The sequence below is a fragment of the Hyaena hyaena genome, unplaced genomic scaffold, assembly GCF_003009895.1.
Source record: "Hyaena hyaena isolate Hyena2069 unplaced genomic scaffold, ASM300989v1 scaffold_151, whole genome shotgun sequence".
In the NCBI taxonomy this organism is placed as follows: domain Eukaryota; kingdom Metazoa; phylum Chordata; class Mammalia; order Carnivora; family Hyaenidae; genus Hyaena; species Hyaena hyaena.
In genome coordinates this window covers 3045419-3066544 of record NW_024080783.1, presented here as the reverse complement: position 1 = coordinate 3066544, position 21126 = coordinate 3045419, and the positions used below count along the sequence as shown (strand labels likewise).

Sequence of the window (21126 nt, the reverse complement as noted above, 5' to 3'; positions counted from 1 at the left end):
ATTAACAGGTCAGCAAACCCTATCTCCTTCTGTTTAAGTCTCAGAAGTATTTCTGCTATAGATTCATTTTACAACTCAGGTTCTAGAAGGTAAATGATTTGACCAAGATGGTATGCCTGGGACTCAAACCTGGGCCTCTCTATGTCATAAGTCCAAATGGATACTCTATCATGGTACTACTAGGTCAGAACCATTGCCATCCAAGGGTATGATGATGATATTGGGGACAGTAGCATTTACAATTCTATATATGAAACTTTACAGTTTTCAAAGCTCAACTTCCCACAGACAGAGACCAAGAAAGGTCCAATTTTCTCAGGACTGAGGGTATTTCCTAGAAGTGAGATGTTCAGTTTTGAAAAGTCCTGGATAAATACAGAGGACTACTTGGTCACTCCAGAAGGCACCTTTCTTTGATTAAATCCATTAAGAGTAAACAATAATATCAGGAAAAGCTACTATTTGACAAGGACTTGATATAAGCCAGTCACTGTTCTAGTTCCTTACAATCCTTATCTAATTTAATCCTCAAAAAGTTCTGATTTCAGCATTACTCTCTTTAAGCAGATGCAGAAACTGAGGCCAGAAAACTGTACAGACTTGTTCAGCATCACAGCCTACAAGGAGGCTGGCAGCCAAATAAATGTTTGTCAGACCCAGAGGCAACGTATTTCATCACCATATCATAAAGCATGACATTTGCAAAGGCTGGCGCTGACTGTGTGTGTTTTCATCCTTCCATACCATCCAAACACATAGGATAAAATCACTCTTTTAGATTTTCTGTCCAAAGGTCCGATAAAAACCTTTAACTGTTCTGGTATTAGGATGCTTTCAACACTCTTATATGTTAGGTTTATGTCCACATCTTACAGGTGAGGAACATGAAGCTCAAGGGTTGTAAATAATTTACCCAAAATATAAAAGAGCAATGAGCATTAAGAGAGAGATGACTCTCCTTAAAAACTATCTAATAAATGTAGATCCCCAAGATATCTTATTCAGACCTTACAAGCATACGATACTGATACATTCACTTTTCAAAACAGTAGAGAATGCATTAAAACCTAGGAAGCTTCTTCTTAGCTAAGCTCCGGTTCAACCTCATCCAGGAGATCAATAGGACAACTCTGAGACAGCTAATATGCAAAGTTCACTCCTGAGATCGCCCACTGCCACTGCCCACAGTTCTCAGCCCTGTATGTGCTTACATGCCCACCACAAGAGACAGAACTGCATTTCTGTGACCTTTCAGAAGAACATAGAAAACAGAGGAAAGGCTTTAAATGATATAGCCGTTTGGAGTCTATGTACTTTTAAGCAAGATTTTCCTGCATCTGTTCTACTTTAAATGGCAATCAGAAACCAAACCAGCGTCTCTGACTTCCTGCTCCTGGGCTTCTCCGCACACCCTGGGCAGCAGCCTCTCCTGTTCACACTCTTCCTGGGCATGTACCTGTTCACTGTGGTGGGGAACCTGCTCATCATCCTGGCCATCGGCTCTGACCAGCACCTCCACACCCCCATGTACTTCTTCCTGGCCAACCTGTCCTTTGTTGATATCTGCTTCACCTGCACCATTGTCCCTAATGTGCTGGTGAACATTCAGACACAGCGTCACACCATCTCCCACACTGGGTGCCTCATACAGATGTACTTCTTCATGGCGTTGGCCTTAGTGGATGACTTCCTGCTGGCCGTGATGGCATATGACCGCTACGTGGCCATCTGCCTTCCTCTCCTCTACACCACGGTCATGTGTCCCCAGCGCTGCCTGCTGCTGGTCGCTGCATCGTGGCTCTGCTCCCACCTCCTGGCCTTCTCGCTCACCCTCCTCATGTCTCAGTTCTCCTTCTGTGCCTCTCATGCTATCCCACACTTTTACTGTGATGTACCCCCACTCCTCAAGCTTGTGTGTTCAGACACCCAGATCTTTCAGGTCACGATGTTAACTGAAGCAGTTCTCTCGGGCATGATTCCACTCACCTGTGTCCTGGTCTCTTATGCCCACATCATCCACACAGTTCTCAGGATTCCTTCTGCGGGGGGGAAGCACAAAGTCTTCTCGACCTGTGGCTCTCACCTGACAGTGGTCACTCTCTTCTATGGGACGCTCTTTCTGGTGTATTTCCAACCCTCATCCTCCTATTCAGCAGACACAGGAATGATTGAATCTGTGATATATACAATGGTCACCCCCATGCTGAACCCTTTTATCTACAGCCTGAGGAACAGGGACATGAAGAGGGCCCTATTGGGACTCTTTGGTTGGGGAAGATGTTCTCGTCAGTAAAAGGTCCTCCCCAGACTGGAAGCTCAGGTTCTCTGAAATGCTTTCTCCTTGTACTTCCCCATTGTAATTTTGAAAACTCAAGTTCAAGGCAAGATGGATGCTCAATGTCACAAGCAGGTTTAACAAACAGAGAATACCTCACTGGCCAGAATTACACTCAGAGCTACTGACAAAGGACAGAGCTGCACCCTGGAAGATGGAGTGGTCAGCAATCCCTACAGGGTGACTTGACTAGTGGGTATAGGTGTCCAAGCAAATTCAAGCCAGAAAGTAGGAATCACCAAGAAGGACATCAGACAGGATTCAGGTGCTTGGAGGAAGCCAGGTAACAGCACCTCAGCCTGGGACTAACACGACCCACTCAGCTACAAGAAAGGCTCACAAGACTGGGGAGGGTCAAGTGTTCTGACTTTCAGGGACCATTTCCAAGCCCAGCTTTGGGAGCAACTCACTGATAGAGACTAACTTACCCATGGAGAAGCCTGCACTAAGAAAACACACTATTTGCTGGGTCTAAGAGGACAAGAATTATTTGAGGAGAAGAAACAAGGCACCGATACTTCAGACGACTGGCCCCAAATCACACAACAGGGATCCCATCTCAGATTCTGACAGACAGTAATTATTAGTTATGGACAAGTCCTTGATTCTTTGGTTTTTAAATTCTGGTTTATTTCATTTGTCTCAACTATAGAATAATCCACACTCCTCATAGTAAATTTGTAAAAGATAACAAATAGGGAAAAAGAAAACACTCACTATCCCTCCATATAAAGAAAGCCAGTGATAAGATTTCACATTATTTCTCACCCGTCTTTTTCTAATGACGTTTTGTCTTTACTTTGTTGAGAAAATACTGCTGGTACAATTATATATACATTTTGCTTACTCTTATAACATGAGTTGTCTCCATGTCATTATCTTTTCCTGAACATTTGGCTCTCTGAGATTACATTGTAAAAAATGTCCACAATGTATGTGGCATTTCACCATCTTTGGATGATTTGGGGTGGGGGGATTCTAGCTTTCACTATTACAAATAACAATGGAAAGAAAGTTTCCAAAAAGAAATCATTTTTCACAAATATTCATAGCCCATTACATTTAATATTTTTAAAAGTAGAATATCTTTGGGATGTCTCAGTGGCTCAGTCAGTTGAGCATCTGACTCTTTTTTTTAATGTTTTATTTATTTATTATTATTTTTTTACAAATAGTTTATTGCCAAGTTGGTTTCCATATAACACCCAGTGCTCATCCCCACAAGTGCCTCCCTTCATGCCCATCTCCCCCTTCCTCCCCTACACCCATCAGTCCTAAGTTTGTTCTCAGAATTCAAGAGTCTCTCATGGTTTGCCTCTCTGACTCTTGGTTTGGGCTCAAGTGATGACCCTAGGGGTATCAAGCCCTGCATCCAGCTCCATGCTGAGGGTGGGGCCTCCTTAAGATTCTTTCTCTTTTTCTGGGACACCTGGATGGCTCAGTTGGTTGAGTGTCTGACTTCAGCTCAGGTCATGATCTTACGGTTCTTGAGTTTGAGCCCCACATCTGGCTCTGTGCCAACAGCTCAGACCCTGGAACCTGCTTTGGATTCTGTGTCTCCCTCTCTCTCTGCCCCTCCCCTGCTCACTTGTGCTTGCTTGCTCTTGCACTCCCTCCCTCTCTCTCTCTCTCTCTTGCTCTCTGAAAAGTAAATAAACATTGAAAAAAAAATTTTTTAGATTCTCTGTATCTTCCTCTGCCCCTCTCCCCTGTTGATCCTCTCTCTCAAAAAATAGATAGATAGATAGATAGATAGATAGATAGATAGATAGATAAAGTAGAATATCTAAGTAGTACCTTTACAGGATCATTTATCCATTCAGCCAAAATTTCCAAATTAGAGCGCCCTTTTGACTACAGCTTCTCCATATTTTGATGGTCACACTGTCCCCTTAATTACAAATGATATGATAATCAAATGGTATCTCCTTGCTTTAGTTTTAATTTCTTTGATTGTTGGTGAAAGTGCTATATTTATGAGTCTGTTAACAATTTTTTTTCCATCTTACTATTTTATTTTTCTTATTTTTTATTTTTTTGAGAAAGAGTGAGCATGATTGTGAGCAGAGGGGCAGAGACAGAGGGAGAGGGAGAGAATGCCAAGCAGGCTCCAAGTTTCCAGCATAGAAACTGATGTGGGGTTTGATCTCAGGAACCTGGTTTCATGACCTGAGCCAAAATCAAGAGTCAGATCCTTAACTGACTGAGCCACCCAGGCTACCCTATCTTTTTTTTTTAACTGAAGTATAGTTGACAGGGGCACCTGGCTAGCTTAGTGGGTGGAGCATGCAACTCATGATTTTGGGGTCACAAATTCGAGCTCCATGAAGTGTATAGATTTATTTATGATATACATTTTTAAATCTTTATTTATTTGGGAGAGAGAAAGAGAGACAGCAAGAGTGGGAGAGAGGCAGAAAGAGGCAAAGAGAGAGAATGCCAAGCAGGCTCTGTGCTGTCAGCATAAAAGCTGATGAGGGGTTTCATCTCATGAATCATGAAGTCATGACCTGAGCTGAAATCAAGAGTTGAATGCTCAAATGCTTGAGCCACCCCCACACCCTTTTACTTTTACTTTAAAGTAAAATCTTCAGAAAGAAAAAAGGAGCATAGATGGAAGTACACTTGACAGATAATATAATAATATTACTTTCAGGTGTACAACATAGAGATCTGACAATTATACACATCATAGTATGCTCCCCACAATAAGTGTATAGTTGGGTATTGGGAAACTCAGCTAGAAATAATCTTATGAGTAAGACAAATCATAATGGCTATTAGAAAATATTTTATCTGAATAAAAACCAGTTATGATGGAGAGAGCTCAAATGTCCATTGACTGATGAAAGAATAAAGAAAATGTGGTGTGTATATACATATATATATGTACATATGTATATATACAATATTACCCAGCCTCAAAAAGAATAAAATCTTATCATTTGCAATGACACAGATGGAGCTAGAATGTATTATGCTAAGCAAAATAGTCAATCCATGAAAGATAAATACCGTATGATTTCATACACATGTGGAATTTAAGAAACAAAACAGATTAACATATTGAGAGGTGGGGAGAGAAGAGAGGGGAAAAGACCACAAGAGATTCTTGTTTTTTTTTTTTTTTTTAATGTTTTGTTTATTCTTGAGAGAGAGAGAGAGAGAGACAGCTTGAGCAGGGTAGGGTCAGAGAGAGGGAGACACAGAATCCGAAACAGGCTCTAGGCTCTCAGCTGTCAGCACAGAGCCCAACGCGGGGCTCTAACCCACGAACCATGAGATCATGACCTGAGCTGAAGTAGGATGCTTAACCGACTGAGCCACCCAGGCGCCCCAAGAAATTCTTAATGATGGAGAAAAAACTGAGGATTGATGGAGGGAGGTGGTTGGGAGATTGGCTAGATGAGTGATGGGTATTAATGAGGGCACTTGTGATGGGTACTGGATATTGTATGTAAGTGATGAATCACGGAATTCTACTCCTGAAACCAATATTGTACTGTATGTTAACTAACTGAAATTTTTAAAAAAGCAATCATGAAACATTATTTACAGAAAATTCTTCACAGGAAGCTTACAGTTCTTACAGTTGCATGAAAATATTAGGGAAAAAAGAAAAGGCTACAAAATAATAAGAATACATCTTTAAAAAAAACAATGAAATCAATCCAAGGAAGAAAACAGATTAGAGAAAAATACAACAAAATAGAAAAGAAAAGATGATAGAGAAGTCCAGCAAAACTAAAAGATTATTTTTTTGAAAAGATAATTTATATTCCTCTGATGAAAATGGTCAGATGGAAAGCACCAGATTGGAATACACCAATCATCAGTAACAAAGAGAGTGACATTACCTCTGATATTAAAAGAAAGAGGATATGATGAGTAATGTTAAAGTTTACCTATTCTGAGGGTGGTGGGGGGGGAGAGAGAATCCCAAACAGGCTGTCCACACTGTCAGCGTGGAGCCTGACATGGGGCTTGATCCAATGAACCACAGAATGATGACCTGAGCCAAAATCAACAGCCAGACAGTTAACTGATTGAGCCACCCAAGTGTCCCACAATAATATGTAAATTGTAAATTTTAGATTAAAAACAAATTTCTAGAAAAATATAATATATCAAAACTAATTTAGTAAGAGATGGAATACCAGAATGGACCTAGCAACATTGAAGAAGCTGAAGTTGTAGGCTTTACGCAAAGAAAGTTTCAGTCCCAAATGGCTGTAAGAGTGAGTGTCTATACACAATTCAACCAGAAAAATATTTCAGGCTTCTAAACTCTTTTAAAAGAATAGAGAAGCACCTGGCTGGCTCATGTTGGGAGTGAAGCTTACTTAAAATTAAAAAATATATAAACATCAAAATCTTTTTGTTAATTTTTTAAAATGTTTTATTTATTTTTGAGAGAGATAGAGGCAGCATGAGCAGGGGAAGGTCAGAGAGAGAGGGAGACATAGAATCTGAAAACAGGCTCTAGGCTCTGAGCTAGCTGTCAGCACAGAGCCTGATGCGGGGCTTGAACCCACAAAACATGAGATCATGACCTGAGCTGAAGTCGGATGCTTTACCGACTGAGCCACCCAGGCACCCCTAAACATCAAAATCTTTAAAAAAAAAGAGAGAGAGAGAGAGAACACTCACTCAATTCCCTTTATGAAATTAGCACAATATTTACACCAAAAGCTGACAGGAACACTGCAAAAAATTACAATAACAAGTTGATCTCCATAAAGATAAATGCATCAAAAATTTTATAAAATAAACACACCAATTACAAGTAAAATATTAGCAACACAATCACAACAATGCAGAAGACAAGTTTTCCCAGGAAGGTTAGGTTGACTTAACATTCAAAAATCAATCAAAATAAGTCATCATATTTACAAAGCAAAGGACTGAAATCGTTAGATGTGGAACAACATCTCAACAGATGGAAGAAAAAACATGGCATACAATTCAAACCCATTCTCTGAAAAGTCCTCCTAGCAACATGGGGATAGGAGAACACTCTTTTTATTTTTAATTTTTTTAATTATTATTTATTTTTGAAAGAGAGAGTGTGCAAGTAGGGGGTGGGGCAGATAGAGAAGGAGACACAGAATCTGAGGGAGGCTCCACGCTCTGAGCTGTCAGCACAAGCTCAACGAGGGGCTCAAACTCATGAACTGTGAGATCATGACCTGAGCCAAAGTAGAATGCTTAACAGATTAAGCCACCCAGGGACCCAAGAAGAACACTTTCTTAATCTCAAAATAATCTAAAAAAAAAAAGGTAACTTTTTGCAAACACACAGCACATATAATACATAAAGCTTATACATTTAAATCTCAGTCATCTAAATAGGGAAGAAGACAGAATACCAGCTCTCTCCACAGCAGCCCACATTGTACCTGACGTCCCACCCACTGTGGTAGACAGAAAAAAGTAAAAGATTTAAACTCTCTAAAGGAGGAAAACAAGGTTGCATTTTGTTTACAGATGATATTTCCATACAATTGCAATTCAGAGGAGTCTATGGAGCAACCATTTAATAATTAGTAATCTTGAAGTAAAAACAAATCATACAGAGACACCTGCGAACACACACACACTTCATAACATACACAAAAATCAATTCCAGGTGTACTAAAAAATTGATTGGGAAGAGCAAAATTATAAAGTTTTTAAAAGAGAAGGGTGGAAGAGACAAGCCAGTGAGATAGAGGAAATACTTATAATGTTAAAATCAACAAAAGATTAGTTTCAAGAAAAATAGTTCTTTTTTTTTAATGTTGTATTTACTTCAGAGAGAGAGAGAGAGACAGTGAGCAGGGGAGGGTCAGAGAGAGAGGGAGATACAGAATCCAAAGCAGGCTCTAGGCTCTGAGCTGGCTGTCAGCACAGAGCCTGATGCTGGGCTTCAAACCATGAATGGTGAGATCATGACCTGAGCTGAAGTCAGACGCTTAACTGACTGAGACACCCAGGCGCCCCAAGAATACATAGTTCTAAACAGTTTTATAAATACACTAGAATATAACAAATACCTAAATGGAAAAATGAACAAAACTTTAAACAAGTAGTTTCAAGATAAGGAAATGAAAATGTTAATAACTATTTTCAGGGTACTCCATCTCATGATTCATCACTGAAATATAATATCAAACCATCAGGAGATGCCCCCCATACACACTCAGCATGATGACCACAATGGAAAAGGCTGAAACCACCAAGAGTTATCAAGGATGTGGTGCAGCCAGCACTTGGACACATTGCTCATACAAGTGCAACTTCACACAATATCCTTGGAAGTCATCTTGACATTGTATACTAAACAAGGGGATATGGACATCTCAGATCCCAGCAGTGCCACTCCTAGCTATGTCCACGACAGAAGGGAATGCCTCTGTACACTAAGAAACATGTACAAGAATAATCATCACAATGTCATTCCTAAGTCACGAAGCCAACTATTCCTTCAACAATAGAGTGCATGAGTAATACATGGTACTGTCATACAGTGGAGCAACTCACCCCAATGGTAATGAACAGATTTGCCATTACATATGCCTATCCAGACTAATCTCATACAAGTAAAATTTCAAACAAAAGAAGCCAGAAGACAGAATCCATAATGGATGAGTTCACAAATGGGCAAAGCTAAAATAAACTGTTAGAAAAAAGATAGGGATTATTTTATTTTGAGGAGAGAAAAGTAATGATTAGCAGGATACACAAAACAAGCTTCAGAAGTGTTGGCAATTTTTACTTCTAGATCTGGGAAGTCAAACACAGGTGATTGGCTTCTAATCATGTCCTGGGTGGAGTGTTTGTGTTTTGAGCAGTTTTCTGCATGTGTTACTCTTCACTGATTACTTTTTATTAAGTCTACCAATCTTTATTTATTTTATTTTTATTATTACAGAGAGTGTGTGAGTAGGGGAGAGGGGCAGAAAAAGAGTGACAGAGAATCCTAAGCAGGCTCCATGTTCAGTGGAGAGCCCAACGTGGACCTTGATCTCACCACAATCCTGGGATCATGACCTGAGCTGAAATCAGGAGGGAGACGCTCAACCAACACAGCCACCCAGACACCCCCAAATAATGTTTTCAGATACAATGATGTCTGCTACTTAGGCACCAGAATATCTATCTACATTTCTATCATAAAAAATCTCTCATGAGAGAAGGATTTTCTGTACGGTTTAAGTGAACTCATTGAGCAACAAAACATGAGCGGAATTTACGCAAGAGTATATATACTCTGAAATAGTTGTACTCAGTGTGAATATGCATTTCTGAGGAAACACGATGTGTTTGATTATGGAGTGCCACCCAGAACTTGCTGAGACAATCACAGACAACATACACACACAGTAATTCCTAATCCCGAAGTTCTGAAGTCAGAACGTCAGCACGCAGCAAGAGTGCAGGGTGAGGGGTTGTGACCTGCACGAGGGAATAGTGAACGTGAACGCCCTGCAGTTCCAGACATCCCCATGAATGAAGGTGCAAGAATAATGCAGAGCAATATAAGTCATCCACAGAAGAATATAAAAAGTATAATTCATTCACATAAATGATAAAAACAGGCAAATTTAGAGCTCACCATACAGTTGAGACTTCTGTGCATGTTGGTTCTCAAACTGGTCACCGCACATAGAGGGCAGGAGAGAACAAGGAAAGAGGCAGGCCACCCCGGATTGGTAGGAGCAGTGATAATAAGCAAGGAACTTACACACAAGGCATGTCTTGTGTTGGGCGTCCCAAGACAAGTTGATACCTACACCCGCCTGCCGAGTCATAAAAGTTCCTATTAAGAGAGGCCTCCTAGGGGTTCAGTCGCTTCACCCTCCGGAAGGTCTCAACAGCACCTCTCTCTCAGGGCTGCCACCTTGACACTGGCTCCCACTGTGGGAACAAGGGCAGAGCTACAATATGAGGAGGGGAGGGGTGAGGAGCCTCCCATTACCTTGGGGCCAATTCATGGACCAAATGGTGGCAACACCTTTTCCATGAAGGTCCCCACAATGCATATGTGGCAAAACTATCAAGAACATTAAGAAATAGTACACATAGTCACAATGGTTATTTCTTCAAAACAGGGACTAAAGGAAATAATTGAACAAAGTTACACACAAGGCTTCTACAGGATTGGACTATACATGATTGAAGTGGAGTGGTGGGAGAATGGTCAGTAATTTATTATCATTCCTTCAACAGCATATACATATTTTATAAACTGTTTTATGTAAGATAAAATTACAACATAAAATAAATATATTCAGAAACTGTCCCTTGAACCTGATATAGAGTCTACATAGTGCTTATATCTCTGTTTTCTGGAGTGACGGAAAATAGGAATATTCCCGCTACTATTTCTACCACGTGACAATCAAAGGTGTTGATTGTGCTATTTTATCTTCTTTTTTTTTTTTTCTTATTTTCTAGGACACACTGCATTCCATCCTTGGGGACTGGGCTCTCATTAGAAAAGTGTAACTCTGTTACAGAGACAGGCCCCATTCAGGATCCAGGCTACGAGGATGGATACAGGCAGCACCTCACCCCAGGGAAAACCAGGAAGGCCATCTGGTCATCTGAATGGTCTTATCACTGACACTGCTGGGACTCAGGGGACCACGAAGCAGAAAGGCCAGCTGGGAGGTTGGACAGTTGCCCCATGTAGGCTCTAACTAGGAGATCTGGGAATGGGTCTCAGGAGACACTGCCTGTGACAAGTCAGCAGCCCCTCCTGGCTCCTGTGCCTGAGATATCACCAAAGACCCGAGTCTCCAGTCCGTGCTGTTCCTCTAGACAGGGAAGGGTGCTGTGGCTGGAGCCATGTCTTCTCAAGGAGACAGCGGGATTGCAAACCCAAGCTCCTTCCTGGAAGTGTCAGGGGCTGAGGCTGCCCAGCATGTCCGGGTAAGAACCGAGGCATATGGATGGGGAGAGAACAGATTATCCATTCACACACACACACACAGAGCCGTTGGGCTTCTCCTTTTGCTTTTTTCCTCTCTATCCTACACCCATATCTGCCAACCAATTTCTGGCTCTTCTGATCACCCTGAGAGCCACCTAGCTCTGGTTTCCTTCACTGATGGTCCTCTCTGAAGGCACTGAAGAGAATGGGCTTCAGACCACCCTTCCCCAAGTCCCATTTGTGACCCGCACATAACACCTATGCAATCATAAAGCACAGTTTCCTCTCAGTCCACTCGGCAGGGCAGATGTGGGTCCAGAATATGTCTCAGCCACCACACCAAGTCAGCACCAGTACTTTACTCTTCTACATCTAGTTGGAATTACCAAACATCTTAACCCCCTTTCTCTTTCTAAACATTTGAGCCAGCAAATAACTATTTCAGATACATTTAATCCCATTCTTCCACTAATAATTTGAAGGACTCTGATGACTCACTTATTTGACCAAGTTTACACATGGCTTCCAGATGCTAAAACAAATGCATTGCATTGACAGTTCTGAGGCATAACCCTTCAAAGGTGATAGTGGTGCTGCTGATGTTACGGTGGGGATGGTGGTGGTGACTTTGGGTGTTGACATTCTCACTTTTGACAAGCCCAAACTGCAGCCATTGACCAGAACACAACAACCACAAAACAAAACACCCTCACATTATTAAAAACAGCAGTAACAATGCTAAATCCTATTTACTGAGCACTTGCTATGTGTCACCCTTGGTCTAAATAGTATACAATCATTTTTAATCCAACTTAATCCTCATAACCACTCTATTCAGTTAACTCAATTGTTATCACATTTAAAAAGATGTTGAAACTAAAGCCAAATAAGGTTTCATGACCTTCTCAAAGTCACATCAAGGGTACAGACTGGAGAAATACATTCCGACCCTGAGGGTATATTATGTTTTCATCACAACACTAAACAAACATGACATTAACCCATGTTGCCACTGACTGTTCATCACATTTCTTTCTCCTCAACATCAAACAGGAACACGGGAATTTCTCATCTTGATTGCACATCATGATTGATAAAGAAACTTCAACGGATTCCAGCCTTTGGTCCCCTCTACAAACCTCTCAGGTAGGGCTAGTATCTGTATCTTGCAGTGAAAGAAAGGCTCACAGGGAGAAAACAGCCCCCAAGGTTAAAAGGCATGTGGGGAACAGAGCTGTAAAGCACATGTGATGCTTTTCCACGACTCTGGGTGTCCCTGCTTCACATTTCAGCAACTGCTGCTAACAGTCACATGGGCATCACCACCCTCAATAGTAACCTGCCTTCCATACATGTCATGTCAGTCATAATTTCAGTGACACCATGAAAATGTTGCACGTGGTCAAAATTATGTAACACACGTTCAGAGTTAAGTGGGCAACCAGGGTGAGACCCAGAATAAGAAACAGAATAGATTTCCATCCCATCTCCAGGATGACAAAGCCCAGAATATAGACAGAAAGATGTAGCTGGAGAGGCTGATGAGGAAAATGAAATGATGTGCCCTTAATGATAGAGTGCTTCCTGGTTTTCAATGTTCTCATGTCCACAGTGACTCAGTGGAATGGTCTTCAAAGTCAAAGGGCGCCAGAGCACTCCATACTCCTGGAGACCCTTGGGCTCAGCTATTCCTCTTTCATCTCCCTCAATACTCACCCACACACTTTCCCACATACACACAGGCACTCCATCTGTCTGAAATCCCAGTAGATGCATGACCCCAAATGTAGCCTGAAAAAAGATGTAATCCAAAGTGTTGCTCTGTGTTCATTACAAAGGGAATTAAATGTGAAGAACTTCGATCATTGCAGTGATTCCCCAACCAGTGTCATTCAGACAAACCATGGCAAAAACTTGGCACATTACAGATATCTAGAATGCGGACTACAGCTCCACCCTGACACCTCACTACCATAGACGACAGCACTCATATCTGCAACCTGCACTTAACAGTTGCTAGTGAATCTCAGTGACCTTTCAATGTATAGAGAAAACAGACCAATAGGAGTCTGTACTAGTCAGATCTCATTTTCATTTAAGCAAGATCTCCTCCAATTTCTCTACTTGAAGGAAATCAGAAACCAAACCAGCGCCTCTGACTTCCTGCTCCTGGGCTTCTCCGCACACCCAGGGCAGCAGCCTCTCCTGTTCACACTCTTCCTGGGCATGTACCTGCTCACCGTGGTGGGGAACCTGCTCATCATCCTGGCCATCGGCTCTGACCAGCAACTCCACACCCCCATGTACTTCTTCCTGGCCAACCTGTCCTTCGTCGATACCTGCTTCACCTGCACCATTGTCCCCAAGGTGTTGGGGAACATCCTGACATGGCACCACACCATCTCCCACACTGGGTGCCTCGTGCAGATGTACTTCTTCATGGCGCTGACCCTGCTGGATGACTTCCTGCTGGCCGTGATGGCATATGACCGCTACGTGGCCATCTGCCTTCCTCTCCGCTACACCACGGTCATGTGTCCCCAGCGCTGCCTGCTGCTGGTCGCTGCATCGTGGCTCTGCTCCCACCTCCTGGCCTTCTCGCTCACCCTCCTCATGTCTCAGTTCTCCTTCTGTGCCTCTCATGCCATCCCACACTTTTTCTGTGATCTTCTCCCTCTCCTCAAGCTTGCGTGTTCAGACACCCAGATCTTTCAGGTCATGATGTTTGCTGAAGCAGCCCTCTCAGGTGTGGTCCCTCTCACCTGTGTCCTGGTCTCTTATGCCCACATCATCCACACCATCCTCAGGGTCCCCTCTGCTGGGGGGAAGCACAAAGTCTTCTCGACCTGTGGCTCTCACCTGACAGTGGTCACTCTCTTCTATGGAACTGTCTTTCTGGTGTATTTCCAGCCCTCTTCTTCCTATTCAGCAGACACAGGAATGGTGGCGTCTGTGGTATACACGGTGGTCACCCCCATGCTGAACCCCATTATCTACAGCCTGAGGAACAGGGACATGAAGGGGGCTTTATGTAAACTCCTCGGCTGGGAAAGATGTTCCATCCCATAAAGAGACCAGAAAAGAAGACCATGTTTTTCGGAATTCCTTCCTCGTTGGACTTCCTTATTACAGTTTTGAGAAGATCAAGTCTAAGGGAGGATTAAAGCTCAGCATGACAAGCAGGTTAAGGAACAAAGGGTACGTGACCTGACAGGTTGGAATAAAACCAACTGGCCAAGGAAAGTACTCCTGCCTGGAGACAGGGAGCAGCCAGCAATCCCTATAGAGTTTGAAAGCAAAAATGACACCAACAAAATTAAACAGGCAAGGAAGACTTTAGGGGGAGTAAGTAGAGCTCAGTCTGAACTCAAGTCTCCTGGGATAAATGATTAGAATATTTCTAAATCCTGGGGTGAGTGAAAAAACACAGGCCATCTGTGTTTCCTAACTGTATTCACTGAAAAGAAAAATAAACTTCTCACAAATCTGTGATAGGAGGTAGATTTGTAACTTGAAACAAGCATCGTCCAGAGGAGTGAGGATTCTACCCTCTCACAAAGACAGGAAGATGGCATGGCTTCCTTTCTTGTTCATTGCATTTCAAAGACATGCCTCCCATCTACTGAGTTGGGACATTCCTCAGTTGTAAAACTGGCAAGAGGTTTTTTCAAAGATTTTCATCTCAAAGAAGCAGAGAAAGAATTTATGATTTTAAGTTTTCTCAAGTAAATGTTCTAAGAAAACTGAGGCCAAAAGCCTAAAGTCAGGAAGAAACTTGGCAAAAATTACCCAACCTAAAGGTAAGGTAAAGTCCATCTTGGTTGTGACTTGATTAGTGGGTTTAGGTGTCCAAGTTGATTCAAACCAGAGAGTAAGAGTAGGAATCAACAGAAGAATAACATCAGACAGAATTCAAGTTCTAGGAGGAAGTCCAGTTAGTAGCACAGTCTATGACAGGCCCCACTCAGCTATAGGAAATGCACACAAGACCAGGAAGGTCAAGTGCTCTGAGTTTCAGGGACCATTACCAAGCTCAGCTTTGCAGTAGTTTATTGATATGGACTAACTCACACATGGAGAAGGCTGCACCAAGAAAACACACTGTTTGCTGGGACTAAGAGGACAAGAATAATTCTAGAAGAAGAAACCAGACACAGATACATCAGAGGACTGGCCCCAAATCACACAACGGGGATTGGATCTAAGAATCTGCCAGTAGGGGCGCCTGGGTGGCTTAGTCGGTTAAGCGTCCGACTTTTGCTTAGGTCATGATCTCGCGGTTCGTGGGTTCGAGCCCCGCGTCGGGCTCTGTGCTGACTGCCAGCTCAGAGCCTGGAGCCTGTTTCAGTCTGTGACTCCCTCTCTCTCTGACCCTCCCCTGCTCACGCTCTCTCTCTCTCTCTCTCCTAGAAATAAATAAAAAACATTAAAAAAAAAAAAAAAGAATCTGCCAGTAAGTGGTTATTAGGTAAGGGGACAAGTTCTCAATTCCTTGGGTTTTTTTTTAAATGTTTGTTTATTTGAGAGAGAGAGAGAGAGTACACATGAATGACTGAGCAGGGAAGGGGCAGAGAAAGGCAGAGAGAATCTGAAGCAGGGGTGGGGGGGCGGGGAGAATGCTGCCTCTGACAGTGCAGAGCCTGATGGGGGGCTCAAACCCACGAACCGTGAGATCATGACCTAAGCCAAAATCAGGAGTTGAACACTTAAGCAACTGAGCTACCCAGGCACCCCAATTCCTTGGTTTTTAATCTCTAATTTATTTTGTTTGCCTCCAAGCAAAATAATGTTTTTTGCAATAAACATTATAATAAGAATATAAAACCTAAATTAGTAGGAGAAAGGAAGAAATCACCCACCATCCCTTCATTTAAAGACAATCAATACTAATATTTTACATCATTACTTTCTTTTTCAAAATGATCTTATTTCTGCTTTTATGAGGAAATGCTGTATGTACAATTATGTATATTCTCTTTTACTTAATTTATAACATGAGTTGTCTTCCTTTGACTTCCATATATCTTTCCTTTTGTGTGGTAATATTGAGGGGACATTGGACAATATGATTGCTCTTTTCCTGAGAAAAACTCTGAGGAAAGGAAGCTTATTTTGAGAGGAAAGTAAAGAACCATAAAAATATAGATGTGGTGTTGGGGCGCCTGGGTGGCTTAGTCAGTTAAGCGTCCAACTTTCGCTTAGGTCATGATCTCACAGTTTGTGGGTTCGAGCCCTGCATCAGGCTCTGTGCTGACTGCCAGCTCAGAGCCTGGAGTTTGTTTCAGTCTGCGACTCCCTCTCTCTCTGACCCTCCCCTGCTCACGCTGTCTCTCTCTCTCTCTCCTAGAAATAAAACCAAAAAAATATTTTTTTTAAAAATATAGATGTGGTGTAAACGGGAGAGAAATTAACAGGAAAGCTGGGTAGAGCAGAACAGGATATGTTCTTCTTCCCTGAGAATCCTATCAGCCCCAGAAGAGGGGAGCATGGGAAGATGTGCTTCCCAGGGAGAGGTGTCGTTCACTGGGAAGCTAGCACTTGGGATGGCTGTGGAGGGGGATAGGGAGCAGTGAGTTCCCTTTATGAGAATCAAACAGTATCAGTAGAGCATCTTTTTGTATATTAAAAATGTTATACTTGGGGTGCCTGGGTGGCTCAGTCAGTTTTCAGTCCAGGTCATAATCTCATGGTTCGTGGCTTCAAGCCCTGTGTCAGGCTCTGTGCTGACAGCTCAGAGCCTGGAACCCGCTTCGGATTCTGTGTCTCCCTCTCTCTCTGACCCTGTCCTGCTCAGGCTCTGTCTCTCAAAAATAAATAAACATAAAAATGACTTTTTGTAACATTATACTCATGTCTACTTTGATTTTCTGATATTCCCAGTTAATTCTTCATCTTTTCAAACTTCATGACCTTTTTTTTATGTAAACGAACTTTGAATTTGTGTCTTACCATATGACAGTGTTCCCTCTTCATGGCTCTCCTGTTAAGACATAATAGAAAAATCTTCTCTGTTCAGAGTTCATATGAATAGTCACACTTTCCTCTTCTTTTCTCATGGTGTATGAGTTTTACATGTTATTTTAGAAAGAAATCACATAGTTCAAGAAGTTCTTTCTGAACATAATGCTCTTGCTTTCTGCAAGAGTTTTCTCCCCTTTTTTTTCCTTTTGATTTGGGGTTTTGTTTGTTTCACACAATTATTAACACGTAGAAATGCTGAGTGTCTCTTAGCTTAGTTTTCTCACATGCACCTGGTTCATTCCACTTCAGGGTCTTTCCCTGTGGCTTTTCCTCTCTGTGGTGGCTTCTCTTTCTCCAGGCCAACTAAGACCACCTCCTCTCTAACTTGTACCTGGTCCTGTTGCCACAGAGATCAGGAGGGAGGGACCCCTCCAGTAATTTGCATCTTCTTATTAACATGTGTTAAAGCTGTTGAGACATTTAGAAGGAGTTAAACGATTCAGGAAGGCCTATTTTTAAATTCTCATTAGCAGAGTAACCAATGCTCAGTCCTTCTTGTATAGCATGATGGAGTCTGAAACACCCAGATATGTCAGATGCTGCAGCAAAGCTAGGTCAGTGGTTGAGTATTTTGTTCCCGGTCACCAAGGCCAGCAAATATAAAAGGAAATGCAGAAACCAACACAGAATGTATTCAGAGCTCTACCCAGTAGTTCTCGAATTTCACCTGGGACCTACCAGAGCAGTACAATGACTCTTTGGATGGTACCTACCACCCAACCAAGGCTAGGTGCCAACTTCACAGACAACTCCAGTCATGGGAGACCTTAGCTGAACACAGAGTGTTGCAAGTAGGTCTTTCTGGCAAGTAGGTCTTTCTAACTCAAACCTCACCCTCCTGTCTACCTTGTGCTGCCTCCCAATTCCCCAAGTCTATATACATAGAAAGGCAGTTCATAAAGAAATGGATAAAAGGCTAGACTAGATGTGCCACCAAAAAAAGTATTGATGAAGGGTCAATCAATATAAAAAGGTTCTCAACATAACCAGTCATCAGGGAAATGCCCATTAGGCCAGCAAACAGCTACCAAAATGAATACAATCGAAAAAATGGACAAAATGACAAGTAATGGCAGGAAATGAAGCAGTCATATCTTTCAGACACTGCTAGTGAAAGTGTAAATTTGCACAACAGTAGAATTATTTCACAGTATCTACTAAAGCTGACATAAGCATTATCCTACAAACCAGAAACTTCATTCATAACAATATATCCAAGAGGAATCCAAAAGGCAGGTATAAAAATGTTCATAACAGTGCTTTCATAGCCAGAAGCTGGAAACAACTCAAAAGTCCATCAATGGTAACATCAACTAATAAATTCTAGGATATTCATCAGGACAATCTTACATAGCAATGAAAATGAATAAAGTACCATTAAATATAAATATATGGACACGTCTCACATATTATTGGGTAAAACTAATCTTAGACAAAAATGTATTGGAAGTTTCCTTATGTGTAAAGTTTAAAAACAGGCAAAACTTTAAAAACAGGCAAAACTAATCAATGTAGTTAAAAGTTGAGTTGTTTGGGAAGGAAGGAGAAGATTGATAATTTAAAGGACACTCAAAGGGGCACATGGGTGGCTCATTCCATTAATTGTCTGAGTTTTCCTCAGGTTTTGACCTTTCAGTTCATAGATGCAAGCCCCATATTGTGCTCCATACTGTCAGTAAGAATCCCTGCTTGGGATTCTCTCTCTTTCCCTCTCTCTCTCTGTCCCTACTCCACTCATGCTTTCTCTCTCTCAAAAATAAACAAATAAATAAACTTAAAAAAAAGGACACCCAAAGAGGTTTCTGGGCTACTGTTCAGGTTCTATTTCATGATCTAAGAGCTAGCTCAGTGTGTGTGTGCATTTTGGAAAAAATTAATCAACCCCTACATTTATTACGTTGCACACTTTTCTGTATACTTCAATAATTCTTCAATTAAATATTTACTTAAAAACTTTAAAATGCATGAAGATTGAAAATAGAAAGCTGGGTGCCTGACTGGCTCAGTTGGTAGAGGATGTAACTCTTGATCTTGGGGTTGTGAGTTTGAGCCCCAGGTGTGGAGTAGAGTTTACTTAGATTTTTTTATAATTTTTTAAATGTTTTTATTTATTTCTGAGAGAGAGAAAGACAGTGTGAGCAGGGGAGGGTCAGAGAGGGAGGGAGACACAGAATCTGATGCAGGCTCCAGGCTCTGAGCTAGCTGTCAGCACAGAATCAATGTGGAGCTCGAATCCACAAACCGTGAGATCATGACCTGAGTCGAAGTTGGACGCTTAACCAACTGAACCACCCTGGCGCCCCTAGATCTTTTTTTATTTTAAAAAAAGAAAATAGAAAGTTGAAAAAACATATACTATAAAAAATATATGTAGCTATATCATTATCAAACGACTAGACTTTAAGACAAAGAGCATTATCACATATACAAGGTTCATGCTATAAGCCTGAGATCTTTCACTCACCAGGAAAATATAACTGTTCTAAGATATTTTAGTAAAACAATTGCTATAAATAAGCATTTTAAATTGACAGAACAAAGAGAACTAGACAAAAACACACTTAGTGGAAGATTTTAATATACTTCTCTTAGTAACTCACAGAACAAGCAGGCAAAAAGATCAGTAAATGTATGAAAGATTTGGAAAACACAATTAACAATATTGACCTAATGCACATATATTAAACACTGCATCCCATACTTGTAGAGAACACATTCTTTTCATGCATACAAGGAATATTTTAAAAACTTGACCATATGTTGGTCATATGGTCATATGACCATAAAGCAAATCTCAACAAATTTTAAAGGACCGAAATCATAGAGACCATAAACCCAAATAAACTAAACATCAGCAACAAAAAGATAACTTGAAGACTCTCCATAAATTAGGAATTGAGGTGCACATTTAGAAATAATCTTGCAGTAAAATATAAAAAGTGATGGATATTTCAAAATCTGTGTGAACAAAACCCAACATGTCCTATTTGGGAGTATGAAGGAAGCACCTAAAATATGTAAGGAAAAATTATAGCCATACATGCAGATGTTAAGAAGCAGAGAAAGCTGCAAACTATTAGCTAAGCACCCGTCATGAAATGTTAGAAAAAGAACAACAAAATCAATGCAAGGAGAGTGAAAGAAAGAGGAATACTGAAATAAAAAGACAATATAATTGAGAAGTTCAAAAGCTAAAAGATTATTCTTTGAAAACATCAAAATTCATATCCCTCTAATGGAACTAACTGAGAAAAAAAAAAGCTCACCAATTACCAATAACAGGAAAAAGAGTGGCATCTTTTCAGATATTACAATAAAATAAGAGGATCTTATGAATAACCTTATGCTAATAAATTTGAAATTTTAGATGAAGTAGACAAACCTAATACAAACAAACAAAATACAACTTACTAAAACCTGATATGAGGAGAAATTTAAAATCTGAAGAGATCTATAACTATTAAAATCTTTCCCCAAAGAAAATTCCTGGCCCAGGGGGCCTGAGTGTCTCAGTTGTTAAGCATTCCACTTGGTTTGGGCTCAGGTCATGATCTCAAGGTTCATGAGTTTGAGCCCCATACAGGGCTCTGTACTGGCAGAGTGGAGCCTACTTGGGATCCTCTCTCTCTCCTTCTCTCTCCACCCCTTCCCTGCTCACTCACTTGCTCTCGCTCTCAAAATAAATAACTTAACTTTAAAAAAAAAAAAAAAAGAAAAGAAAATTCCTGGCCCAGGTGGTTAAAACAGGGTTCATGTGAAAAAAATGTTTCCAAGAAAGAATTTCTACCTTACAAAAACTCTTCCAAATAATAAAAAATAAGAGACATTCACAAGACCCTTTTATGAGGTGAGG

At 41.2% G+C, this 21126-nt stretch overlaps 2 protein-coding genes across 2 annotated transcripts; both read left to right on the top strand.

Moving 5' to 3' along the window:
- Positions 1-1351: 1351 nt before the first annotated feature.
- LOC120236297 (olfactory receptor 1L4-like) lies at positions 1352-2293 on the top strand. Its single transcript, XM_039239030.1, has one exon. It carries the CDS (start codon positions 1352-1354, stop codon positions 2291-2293), a length of 942 nt encoding a protein of 313 aa, XP_039094961.1.
- An 8874-nt stretch (positions 2294-11167) lies between these two features.
- Positions 11168-14321, top strand: LOC120236296 (olfactory receptor 1361-like). Its single transcript, XM_039239029.1, has 2 exons — positions 11168-11251; positions 13383-14321. Exons 1-2 carry the CDS (start codon positions 11168-11170, stop codon positions 14319-14321), a joined length of 1023 nt encoding a protein of 340 aa, XP_039094960.1.
- The last annotated feature ends 6805 nt before the right edge of the window (positions 14322-21126 follow it).